The sequence below is a fragment of the Equus caballus genome, chromosome 1, assembly GCF_041296265.1.
Source record: "Equus caballus isolate H_3958 breed thoroughbred chromosome 1, TB-T2T, whole genome shotgun sequence".
In the NCBI taxonomy this organism is placed as follows: Eukaryota; Metazoa; Chordata; class Mammalia; order Perissodactyla; family Equidae; genus Equus; species Equus caballus.
The window spans coordinates 28998911-29012202 of record NC_091684.1 but is presented as its reverse complement, the minus strand read 5'-3'; the positions used below and the strand labels follow the sequence as shown (position 1 = coordinate 29012202).

Below are 13292 nucleotides of genomic sequence, written 5' to 3'. Positions count from 1 at the left end.
AGAAAATAAAGCTAGGTTACATTAGGATTTCTAAACACCCAGCAGTCATTTGTAGTGGCTCTTATCTTAGGATTAGGAGAAAATCAAAAAAGTTTAGGAAGATTACTAATAAACAGAAATAAATACTTAGCTTCTAATATAACTTTCACTCACTCAGACGTGAAGCATTTTTTGTTTGTTTCCCTAATTTACTCTAACCCACTCCCATAAATGAATGATACCTTGCTTTGTCATAATATTTCTGAAGATATTTCTTGTAATATACAACATTATATAGGCCTCTTCTGAATCCAAAGTCCAAAGCCCTAGTGAGAGTGGAGGCTTAAAGAAATAATGGAGGTGAAATTCCATAAAATTCCTAATATAGAAAACTTAGAAATCTGGTTACACTGTCCTATGGTCTTGTGACATAATGGGGGGGGGGGGGGGTGGTGCCAGCAGACCACCTTTCTGATCTTCCCAGAAAATTCCTAAATTTGTACGTAGAGAAATTTTTAGCAAGCTCCTGGGCCACTTGGTTGAAAGGAACACAGCTTCAAGACAGGTCTGGCCCACTCTTAAAAACAGAAGTAGAATGGTGGTTTCCGGGGGTGGAGTGGGGGGAGTTGTTCAACTTCCCTTGGATGGATGGAGTTTCAGTTTTGCAAGATGAAAAAGTTCTAGAGATCAGTTGCATAACAATGTGCATATATATATATATTTTATATACTTTTTACAAAAAAAAAAAAGGGATTGGTTTGCCCCTCAGGTCCCATCACATGCCTAGCATTGAGGCTGGGTCATACTAGGCCTTTGATGAACACTTGTGAGTTGAACCAAAGACAGTACAATTATGACAGGGGGAAAATCAGTGCATTAGGGATTATGGAAGCTGTGATAATTTAAATGACTGAAGTGTATTTCCAAGTCATCCAGCCTCTGGGTATCCTGTGACTCAAGGACATGACCTACAGACACTCTGAGACTCTTCTCCATTCTTTCTGTCCCTTTCAGGTTTTGCCCTTGAGTACATTTTACAATCTATACCTCTCTGTTTATCCAATCCCTATCCTTCCTCTTTCAAGGTCCAACTTAATTATTCTCTCCTCCATGTGACTTTTCCTGACCACTACAACCTGCAGAGATCTTTCTCTAACAGGAACTCACAGATCCCATTACTAGTACTGTTTGGCCATCAATAATAAGTTGCCTTAAGCCATCTCTTGCACTTATTCCATCCTTTGAGAAGAAAGGCCCTTTATCATACTTCTGTATCCCTCAAATGCCTAGTATAATCTGTATCTGCCTAGCACAGAGAAGGCACTGAATGCTAAAAAAATGATAGCTGATAAAGGCAGAAGAAAGCCAGAGGGAGCCAGTCATTTACTTGCTTTCCGATGGGATATTTCAAAGGCACAAAATTGGTCATGAATGTGACTGAGAGCTTAGGGAATCAGGTGCTCAGAGAAAGTTTTGCCTTAAATCCTAAAGTGCCCCATGTACTCTAGATATTCAGGGCTCTAGAGAATCTTCTGTAAAGGTCTGCTATGAAGCCCTCTTGCCTATAAGGAATTTAGAGCTGATATAAATCAATATTTCATAGCATTTGTAAACCAAAACAAATAGTGAATAGCCTAAAAGGAGCTCAAGATCCTCAATGGGCATTTTTAAAGGTCTCATGGTTTTGGGGGCAAGGAAAGTATGAGGTACTATTCAAGGCAGCTAAGCCAGTGATTCTTAAAAAAAAAACTGGGGGGGAGGGTGTCAAAGATTGGTTAAGAATTTTAAGAAAGATGGACTCTGCTCAGGGAAAAAAAGGACATATACATAATTTTACACACAATTTCAGATTGTGCAATAATTCTCTAAAGCCTATTCTTGAACCTTAGGTCAAGAACCTGTGAGCCAGTATTATTCCAAGAAATTTCATGACAGACCTCTTAAGTGTAGACCCATTTCTAATATGATGTAGTCAATAATAATAGAAAATCCGTTTCCTAATTTGAAAAGCAGCATATAAGAGTTTAGGGTAGGCTAGGATAAGGAGGAGAACCCCATGAAGAACTCTTCTATTTCAACATAATTCTCTGAAGGTAGCAGTGCATCATCAAGACAGGATGTCCTCAAAGCCCCCAAACCCAAGATTAGCCCGGGGTCAAGAGTCTCTTTTCAATACCTCCATCCACATTTATCTAGTACAGACAAAAGGATCCCTGGATTTACCTATGAAACACAGGTTGTGTAACTCAGCTATCCTCCTGGGAGAATGAAAATCAGAGTGCAGGCCACTGGTGGTGGGAGGGCAGCATATCAAATCAGTCTACCAGCGAGGGATGGATGCTTACCAAAAAGCCATACTAGGGAGAGAAAAAAGCTAAATCTCAGCTGAGGGTGGGCAAGGGGCCTAAGGGATAATTTTTTTTTTTTGAGGAAGATTAGCCCTGAGCTAACTACTGCCAATCCTCCTCTTTTTGCTGAGGAAGACTGGCTCTGTGCTAACAACCATGCCCATCTTCCTCTACTTTATAGCTGGGACACCTACCACAGCATGGCTTTTGCCAAGCAGTGCCATGTCCGCATCTGGGGTCTGAACCAGCGAACCTCGGGCCGTTGAGAAGCGGAACATGCAAACTTAACCGCTGCACCACGGGGCTGGCCCCAGGGATAATTTTTATAGGATGTACTAGAGACAAGCCAAATGCAGTCGGGGATAAACTGGGTGTAGCTGCACAGTTCTTGGAAAAGCAAGTTGTATCTTCTCCATAATTTTTATTCATAAAGATATGTGAAATACAACAAGAGGTCAAATTGCCCTTATCAAACTCCATCTACAGAAACTAACTCAAAATGCATCATAGACCTAAACATAAGTGCTAAAACTACAAAACTCTTAGAAGAAAACATAGAAGAAAAACTTCTCATAAGTAAATGAAAGCAATAGGACTTGTGGGAGTATATGAGGAAGCCATTTGTTCTAAAACTAATTCGACCTGACCTTGTTTTTCCAAAAGGGACTGACGTGGCCTGTTGAGCATGCATTGTACATCTGCTTTAAACATTTACTGTGTCCCAAAGACAAGAATGATGCGCTTAAAGACAGGGATGTGGCTTCCCCCCATATCAGCATTTCTTTAAGGATAAGCATCTCTTCCTGGAAACTAAAGATTAATTACCAACCTGCTGTGCTCACCTTGTGACTACTGACCTGCTGACCACCAACCTGCTGTGCCAGCTAAGCACCTCACGACAGTAGTAAAAGAGATATTCCTGTTACAGGTGATGTATGCTCTTCGTTCCAAGATGGTATATAACCACTCTGTACATCCCACTTCTTTGGTGCCCTTCCTTCCTTGGCGAAGGAAGGCCTTGGGCTCTAGTTCTCAGATCTGGCTCATAATAAACTCACCCCAATTTTGATTTATAGATTGATTATGGATTATCTGTGTCGACACTTCATAACATTGAATTTGGCAATGACTTCTTAGATATGACATCAAAAATACAGGCAACAAAAGAATAAATAGACAAGTAGGGTCTTCATCAAAATTAAAAACTTTTGTGCATCAAGGGACACTATCAACCCACAGAATAAGAGAAAATATTTGCAAATCACATATCTGATAAGGAATTAATATACAGAATATAAAAAGAACTCCTAAAATTCAATGACAAAAAACTAAACAACCCAATTAAAAAATGGGCAAAGGGCTTCAATAGACCTTTCTCCAAAAAAGGTAGACCAAATAGCCAATAAGCACATGAAAAGATGCTCAACATCAATTATCATTAGGAAATGCAAATCAAAACCACAATGAGATACCACTTCATCCATTAGGATGGCTATTATCGAAAAAACGCAGAGAGGAGCCGGCCCTGTGGCCAAGTGCTTAAGTTCACATGCTCTGCTTCAGCAGCCCAGGGTTTCAACGGTTCGGATCCAGGGCGTGGACATGGCACCGCTCATCAGGTCATGCAGAGGTGGCGCCCCACATGCTACAACTAGAAGGACCCACAACTAAAATAACTAAAATACACAACTATGCACCGGGGGGCTTTGGGGAGAAAAATGAAAAGTAAAATCTTAAAAACAAAGAAAAGCAGAGAAAAACAAGTGTTGGCAAGGAGATGAAGTAACTGGAATGTAAAATGGTGCAGCCACTGTGGAAAACAGTACAGTACCTTCTCAAAAAATTAAACATAGAATTACCACCTGATCCAGCAATTCCACTTCTGGATATATACACCAAAGAACTGAAAGCAGGGACTCAAACAGTTATTTATAGACCAGTGTACACTGCAGCTTTCTTCACAAAAGCCAAATGGCAGAAACAACCCAAATGTCCATGATGGATGAATGGATAAAAAAATGTAGTATGTACATACAATGGAATATTATTCAGCCTTTAAAAGGAATGAAATTCTGATTCATGATACAACATGGATAAATCCTGAAGACATTATGCTAAGTAAAATAAACCAGACAGAAAAAGACAAATATTGAATGATTCTACCTACATGAGGTACCTAGAATAGTCAAATACATAGAGACATGAAGCAGAACAGTGGTTACTATGGCCTGGAAGAAGAGGAGGGGGGAGTTACTGTTTAATAGATAGATATAGGGTTTCAACAGGGAATGATGAAAAAGTTCTGGAGATGGATAATGGTGAGGGTTGCATAATGTTAACGTACTTGTGAACGCCACTGAACTGCAAACTTCAAAATGGCTAAAACGGTAAATTTTATGCATATTTTACCACACACAAAAAAAGGATTCAAAGTAAACAAGCTTCACAATCAACCTCAGACAAATATGACACCTGCATATACAATATAAAAATGTCTGTAGTTTATTATACTAGAAAACGTACCACCATTCAGTCATGCTGAGGGTGTTAACTGATTAAAAAGCTTTGCCCTCCATGAAGCCAGTGAGAAATAACAGAAAATTGTCATCTATCTTCTGGACATCTGAAAAGAAACCCCAGTGTGAGAGGGTGGACTTTATTTAATAAGCAATAATGGATTTATAAGCATCACCTTGAAAAGCCTCAAACAGAGGCTGGACTATGTCTGGGCACTGTCAGAACTCAAAAATTTACAAATATTTTGCTAGAAGAAAATGGTAGGCTGGGCAGGCAGATCTAGCAAAGAGCCCTCTCTTGTCTTCTGTCTTACTAAGTGCTATAAATTCCAGTTAACGCCTATCCATGATCTTTAGGTTTCATTTTAAGGAGTATCTCAAATCTACTTGGAGATTAAGTTCCTGATTTTTTCTTTCTACTTAGTTTGCTGCTAACAACTGCAAGGCCCTACTGCATCCCAAAGCCAGCTCTTTGGGAAGCTGTGACTATACTTAACTTTAAGTGATATTAGCACTAATGTTCATAAGTGAAGGGAGAAAAGTGCTCCAACACATACTGGAGATCGACAAGGCAGACAGGGGCCGGCCCAGTGGCACAGCAGTTAAATTCCACTTTGGTGGCCAGGGGTTCGCCGGTTCGGATCCTGGGTGCGGACATGGCACTGCTTGGCAAGCCATGTTGTGGTAGGCATCCCACATATAAAGTAGAGGAAGATGAACACGGATGTTAGCTCAGGGCCAGTCTTCCTCAGCAAAAAGAGGAAGCTTGGCAGCAGATGTTAGCTCAGGGCTAATCTTCTTCAAAAAAATAAAATAAAATAAAATAAACAAGGCAGACAAATACTTCTAATCTGATAGTGCTCATAATAAAACCAAGTGCACCCTAATGCTGTCATTTAGTGCCCTTCAAAGTCAGTTAGGGAAGAGAAGCAACAACTATTTTGAATGCAGTTTTGAAAAGGGTCCCAGAATAGTATCACCCTTCCCCCACTCCTCACATGAAAAGGATTGTTAAGAGAGGTAATGAGTGCACAAAAACTCTGTGAGAGCAAGGATCACACTTAGATTATTCACCACTGATTTCCACTACCCAGCACCATACCTTGTATACAGCAGGCATGTAATTATTTATTGACTAAGTAAATGAATCTTTGAGAGCTGCTATCCCTTCCCCATTCTCAAATAGGGCTGTGTACTCTCCCTCTCCATAGAAATAGCCTCATCTCTGGCGTGTGGACTCTTTTTGAGAAGCACTTTCATCACTTCATTTAACTTTGAAAGAAGTTGGAGGAGGGTTAGGACACGTGCTTGCTAATCATCCTTTTCCAGATTGCCTCATGCGCCAGAATGGATTTTTATTATTGGTCTGTGGCTGCTACTGCTGTAGAAAGATTTCAGCCTGACCTTCCCAAGCTGCTGGGGGATGAATACTGCACGTGGCTGACAGGAAAAATGTGTCTTCCTTTTTTTTTGCTTTTAGACTAACCAGAGCTCACTGTGGTAGGAAAGTCACCCTTTCTCTCACTGTACAAAACTTAAGATGTTGAAGTCTTTCGCATAAAAACGGTATATAGTACAACTGATCTGAACTGGTCGAACAGGAAAAGGATAGCATCTCAAAGCACCTTAAGGAGAACAATGGCATGAAAGAACAGGACTCAGGACTGCTCCACAGGCAGAAGAGGGAAAACGAAAATGAAAGCCATTTACAAAAGTAGTTTAAACCTGATGCCGGATTCTCACAGCTGCCTCACAAAAGAGAATAAATATGTCAAAGGGAAGAACTGATAGACTAATAGAGTCCTGTTATCTAGCTGAGGAAAGAGCCACTGGTGGGAATACTGAGAAGCTTGTCTGTTAGGAAAAAGGCTTGCTTGGTACCTCACTAGCTGAGCTGAATAGTTTTTAGGAACACTGGAATACATGCTTGCACCATAGCTGGCTGGCTGGCCCTGCCAGCACGAGGCTCAGAGAAGGGTTACACTGAAGCATTGGCACAAAAGGGAGAGCAGAGCATATATGTGTTTTCAACTGGCTTGGAGTCAACACCTGGACTCTCATCTCACATATACCTTGGCCCTCTAACTTAGGAGTAGGGTGGGAAGGAAGGGAGATTGTGTTGATGTCTTATTTTGCACTTTTAAAAACTGGACTCAAGGGTCTCATTCAAAAGCATCAAGTTCAATCCCATGCCACCCTAAAGCCTCATCTGTACTTCATATAGTGCAGAGCCGAGGGCAGGCACTTTGGGAGAAGGAGAAATAAGGCCAGACTCAAGGAAAACAAACACACAAGGCTTTCTGCATCTCCAACTCAGTCCATAGCACAGAAAAACCTGCTCAGAAATAACTGCTAGGAAAATAGAACTCAATTACTAAGGAAGATCTGTCCCAATGAAGGCTCATATTTTAATGAGCCTGATAACATCAAATTATGCTGAACTCAGGATTTTTCTAACTGGCAGTTTCATCCATTTCTAAGTTCTCGTTTCTTATTTTCAAAAAATCAAAATGAGAAGCCAGCCCCAGGACATAGTGGTTAAGTTCAGCATACTCTGCTTCAGCAGCCTGGGTTCGTGGGTTTGGATCCCGAGCATGGACTTATACCACTTGTCAGCCATGCTGTGGCAGTGACCCACACGTAAAGTGGAAGAAGATTTGCACAGATGTTAACTCAGGGTTAATCTTCCTCAAGCAAATAAAAGGAAGATTGGCAACAGATGTTAGCTCAGGACTAATCTTCCTCAGCAAAAAAATAAATAAATAAATAAAATAAAAATAAAAATGACTCTGCTTAAAATTAAAAAAGAAATGCCTTATCACCCACTCTAAGACAATAATTCACCAAAATTTCACCTACATATCTTCTAAATAATTAAATGAATCCCTCATATGGCACAAAACTAGAAGCCATTACTCTAAAGTACTATCAGCAAATTCTTTACTAATTCCTTTTAGCAGCCTGGCTCTTGCCACTCCCACTAGAAACTCAGTCACAGAATCCCTCTGCCATCAGAAAGAGGGTAACTGCTTGATCCCAGCCACAAACTAAGGTCACTCTGGAGAGAGTAGTGGCTTACCTGCTCCTCTGACAGTTGGGATATGTGATTCACAGCAGCGTAGGATTCAATTTTGGGGTTAAAATGGTTGATGATGGCTCTGAAACAAAGAATTAACATTAATATAGCACCGGATGGAAGAAGAGGATAAATGAGTTAAAAGCAAGCATCAAGTACCCTCTGGTTTAGAGTATGAGAGCATAGGAGTGATTGTCAGAGTAACTGTCCTCTTATTGAACGTGGGGCCATATGGGGGTGAACAGGTAACTCTGAAATGGGAAGGGTTTAATAACTTATTAGAGAAGAGAATCAAGCATCTCTGTTCTGCAAAGGAACTAGAAGAAAACCTCACAAGCAAACAAAAAACAAAACGAAGCATCCTTCAGACAAGAAACAGGACCCAGGGGGCTGTCCACTAGGGGGCCCTGGTGTTTCAATCAGAAAGAAAGTCGTTTTCTTTGCTCTGACTTGGGAGAACAGGGCACTCAGTAAAGCTGGGCCAACATGTAGGCTAAACAGTCTCTGAAGAAGCTCAGCTTTATCAAAGCCTAGAACCGATCTTCCTGCTTGCTGCTTAATATTTCTAACCAAAATTTTATTTCCAGCCATTCAAACAAAAATCTGAGAGTCATTTTCAAACACTCCCTCTCCATCACTCTCTCACATCCAATGTCACAAGTCTTATCAAATCTACCTCTTACAAATCTCTGACATCTGAAATAAATAAACTTTCCTGAAACCAATGCCTTGATATGAGTCCTTGTCATTTCTTGTCTGGTGCAGCAAAAAAAGCACGTTTTAGATCAGAGTTTAATATGAATCCATATTGATATAAAAATGATTAAATAAATGGGGAGAAGAGACAAATCTTTTTAACAGAACAATTTCAAATAATATGTGAAGATACTCTCCACTTTAGGAAGTGGAATTTAATTCCCATTCCCACTGAGGGTGGGCTACACTTAGTGACTTATTTCCAAAGAATAGAGTACCAAAAGGGAAAACTAGTAACTTCACGGTAAAGAATCCTGGTGAACACTACCTTAACTAAGCGATGGAGGTGAACATCACTAGTGATGTCACGTGGATGTCATGAAATCCCTGGTATGATCTGATGAGAGGGGTACTTCACCTCTGCTGTATGCTTTCAAAAACCCATAACCTCAGTCTAATCATGAGAAAAATATCAGACAAACCCATATTGGGGGATATTCTACAGAATACCTGGCCAGTACTCCTTAAGACTATCAAGGTCATGAAAAATAAGACTTGAGAAATTGTCACAGACCAGAGGACATTGGGAAGACATGAAAGCTAAACGCAATGTGATACTCCAAATTGAATCCTGGAACAGAAAGAGGACACTATTGGATAAACTGGTGAAATCCAAATAAAATGGGGAGTTTAGTTAATAGTAATGTATCAATGCCAGTTTCTTAGTATTGATAAATGTACCATGGTAATGAAAGATGGGGGAAACTAGGTTGAGGGGCATATATGGGAACTCTGTATATTATCTTTGCACTTTTTCTGCAATTCTAAAATCACTGCAAAATAAAAAGTTTATTAAAACACGAGCGTATCTCTGCACAACAGAAATCACTATTTTCTTTTAAAATAACTTATTGATAGTAAAGAATTATAGAACCATTTAATCTAATACAGGTAATAAAAGTATAAGCCAGAAACAAAAAAAAATCATGGTTTAAAATCCTAGTTTGACCATTTGTTATTATGAATGATTTTGGGGAAGCTGTATGCCTCACCAAAGGAAAAAAGTGGGAATAACAATACCTACCTTACCACTTAGCACAACACCTAAGAATGGTACATTGTAGACATACAATAAATGTTTGTTGAAAGAGTGACTAAATCTTAGAGAATTCTTGCAACATTTATATAATAAAGCAATGTCAAACATCTACCATAATGCCTGGCACACAGCTGGTGCTCAATAAATATTCAGTGAATGAATAAATCAAATAGGATAGAAATGGGTCATGGGCAAGAGGTTCTTGTAACTTACTTTTTCCCAAAACTACCAAGAAGGGTAGAGATGTTAAATAAAGGTTGTGGCTTGGTCTGAAATCAAAGTGGGAAAGAGTTTGCGACCAGGTGGGGGTCAAACATTTTTCTCATTCAGAAGGCAAAGTTTGAGGATACTGGCAGGGATGACAACAGTCCAGGAGCAGAAAGGAAACCAGGAGCCTAAACTCAATGAGAACATAAGGGGAACAGGTTTAGAGAGGAATTGAGAACCCCACCAAACCTAGCAGCAGTATCAACTTAAAGTTAACCCAATATAGAGTCTGAGTCATGAGGTCTAGCACTGTACAGTAGCCAAATCAATCTACTATTAGACCTGAGTTGTTTTAAGAATCTGCACTCTATAAATACATCCATTTCATGCTCCCCCCTCCGACATTTTCCTTAAATTTCTTAGTAATATTTTTTTTGAAAAAGTGTTTGAAAAAATCGTGACTTAACTGAACTAGGCTTGTTTTTTGTTTTTGTTTTGCCTAGATTTAAAGAACCAAGAACCCCAAAGCACCCTAGTGTTTGTCTGGGTAGGAGGGTAATAGCCACTGGGGCCCAGCTGCTCAGAGAAGCTGGTGAGGTTTGGACAATGAAATAATCTCTGGGAATGGAATAGGTGGGGATGCTGTGCTTGTATTATTCCCTTTCTACCAGGGGAATTCGCTCACCAGGAAAGAAAGCAAAGAAGCAAGAAGAGAGAGAAAGGAGAAAGGGAAAGACGGAAGAAATAAAGACAGGGGAGGAAGGAAGGAAGGAGGCTCAGAGGGAGGAAAGGAGAAAAGGAGTGGAGAGAAAGGAAAAACCTGGAAAGTATTATCTTTAAAAAAAATCACACATTTCCTTCCCTTCTCACAATTATGTCATTATCAGAAGATAAATGAGCAAAACATGAGTTCGATAAATGAACAAAACATGTGTTCAATTCCCTCCCCATCCATTCCATCCAAACCCTCACGCTGCAAAAAAGGGCAGGTTCAGAGAAGGTGAATACTGCAAGCAGGACACCAGTTCCTTGCCCTTGACCAGCCTGATAGAAAATGAAGCTCAGTAAGAAAAGAAGGGAACTGAAGAGACCAGGGAAAGGAGTCTTGCATGAGCAGGAGGCTAGGGCAGGCTACATAAGGGCATCTCCACTAGGTTCGCATTGGATTGTTAGGAACTGAATCTGTTCCCCGCCCCACTCCGCATCCATGTTGAAGCCCTAACCCTCAATGTGATTGTATTTGGAGAGAGGGCCTTTATGGAAGTAATTAAGGTTAAATGTTAGGCCATAAAGGTGAGGCACCAATCCAATAGGACTAGTGTCCTTATAAGAAGAAACAACAGAGAGCTCACTTGATCTCTCTCTCTCTCTCTCTCTCCACCTTGTGAGGACACAGCCAGAAGACAGCTGTCTGCAAGCTAGGAGGAAAGTCCTCACCAAAACTGACCCTGCTGGACCTTAATCTGGGACTTCTAGCCTCTAGAACTGTGAGAAAATAAATTTCTGTTTTTTAAGCCACCTAGTCTATAGTATCTTGTTATGGCAGCCAAGAAGACTAATACAGGGACGTTCTACTCTCCCCAGGGATCCTGTCACTTGGGCAAAGCAGACCCCAGGCCAGAGTCAGTCTTTAGTAAAGTAGTAGAGCAGGGAAAGTCTGCTTCTCACTCTGCAGATGACTTCTTCTCTTTGTACCCTTTATATTGTGGGTTACTGTTTCCTTCTCTTCTAGAAGAGAATCATTCTGAGGTTCCTATGCTACAAAGTTCCAATCACAAATGCCACCAACGTAGCCACATGGGTTACCAGCTTCTCAGGCAGAGGGGACCTCACCCTTTAGCCTTTACTAAGTGAGAAACACAGACTTTAGTAAAGAAAGATCTTGCAGGGGCTTTTGAGCGGCCTGTGACATAAGAACACACACACACACACACACACACACACACACACACACACACCCACACACCAGTGTCTGAAAGGAGAACAGGGTGGGCAGCACTATACATGGCAAAGAGAGATGTGCGTTTTCCCTTTTATTTGCATCTTGAGATTGGTTTTCATTTAGTCTAAGCTCTTCAGGGGTATTTAAATGAAACTTACTCTATGCCAGCCAAAAGCTTTCAGAATGAAGAGTATTTTGGAAAAGGGCACTTGAAAGGGAGGGGAGGAGTAGAAAGAAAAGGAAGGTTTGAGGGGGCAATGAATGAGCCAACACGGTTATTATGAAAAGATTGTGGCTTCCCTTTGACAAAGGCAGCAAGACAATTAAATGGGAAGAGTCTTTTCAAGAAATGGTGCTGAGACAACTGGGTATCTACATGCAAAAGAATGAGGTTGGACCTGTACCTCACACCATACACAAAAAATAACCTCAAAATGGATCACAGATTTAAATGTAAGATCTAAGAACTATAAATCTTTTGGTAATCAAAAAGACAGTAACAAGTGTTTGGCAAGTACATGGAGAAATCAGAACTTTCATACATTCCTGGTGGGATTGTAAAATGGTACAGGTACTTTGGAAAGTGGTTTCACAGTTTCTCAAATGTTACCACATACAGAGTTACCATATGACACAGAAATGTTACTCCTAGGTATATACCCAAAAGAATGAAAAATTATGGCCACACAAAAACTCATGCACGAACATTCATAGCAGCATTATTCACAACAGCAAAAAAGTAGAAACAACCCAAATGTCCATCAACTGAAGAATGGATAAACAAATGTGGTATAGCTATAACAGAATATTATTCACCCATAAAAAAGAATGAAGTACTGATAAATGCTACAACATGGATGAAACTTGAAAATAGTATGTTAAGTGAAAGAAGTCAGACACAAAAGGCCACATATTGTATGGTTCCATTTATAAGAAAGGCCCAGAACAGGCAAATCTACAGAGATGGAAAGTAGATTAGTGGTTGCTTGGGGCTGAGGGGAAAGTTAGAGGAGGAATGGGGATTGGCCACTAAAGGGTATGGAGTACATTTTGGCAGGGACAAAATATTCTAAAATTAGGGGCCAGCCCGGTGGTGCAGTAGTTAAGTTCCTATGTTCCGCTTTGGCAGCCCGGGGTTCACTGGTTCGGATCCCGGGTGAGGACATGGCACCACTTGGCAAAAGCCATGCTGTGGTAGGTGTCCCACATATAAAGTAGAGGAAGATGGGCAGCGGTGTTAGCTCAGGGCTGTCTCCCTCAGCAAAAAGAGGAGGATTGGCAGTAGATGTTAGCTCAGGGCCAATCTTCCTCAAAGAATAAATAAATAAAAAATAAATAAAATTAGATTGTACTGATGGTTGTACAACTTTGTGAATATATTTTAAAAAATGGGGGCCGGCCCGGTGGCGCAGCAGTTAAGTGCACACGT

The 13292-nt window shown here is 40.5% G+C and overlaps 1 protein-coding gene across 19 annotated transcripts in view; it reads right to left on the bottom strand.

The window, feature by feature from the left end:
* The window catches only part of ARMH3 (armadillo like helical domain containing 3), a 173124-nt gene that overhangs the window by 26192 nt on the left and 133640 nt on the right, over positions 1 to 13292 (bottom strand). For all 19 annotated transcript variants that reach the window (XR_011421657.1, XR_011421652.1, XR_011421658.1 and 16 more), the window contains one exon: positions 7923 to 8001. Coding sequence is in view for 9 of the 19 variants with exons in the window: in XM_023640545.2 (XP_023496313.1) it covers positions 7923 to 8001 (79 nt within the window). In the remaining 10 variants the exon portion in view is untranslated. The remainder of the gene's footprint in view (positions 1 to 7922; positions 8002 to 13292) is intronic.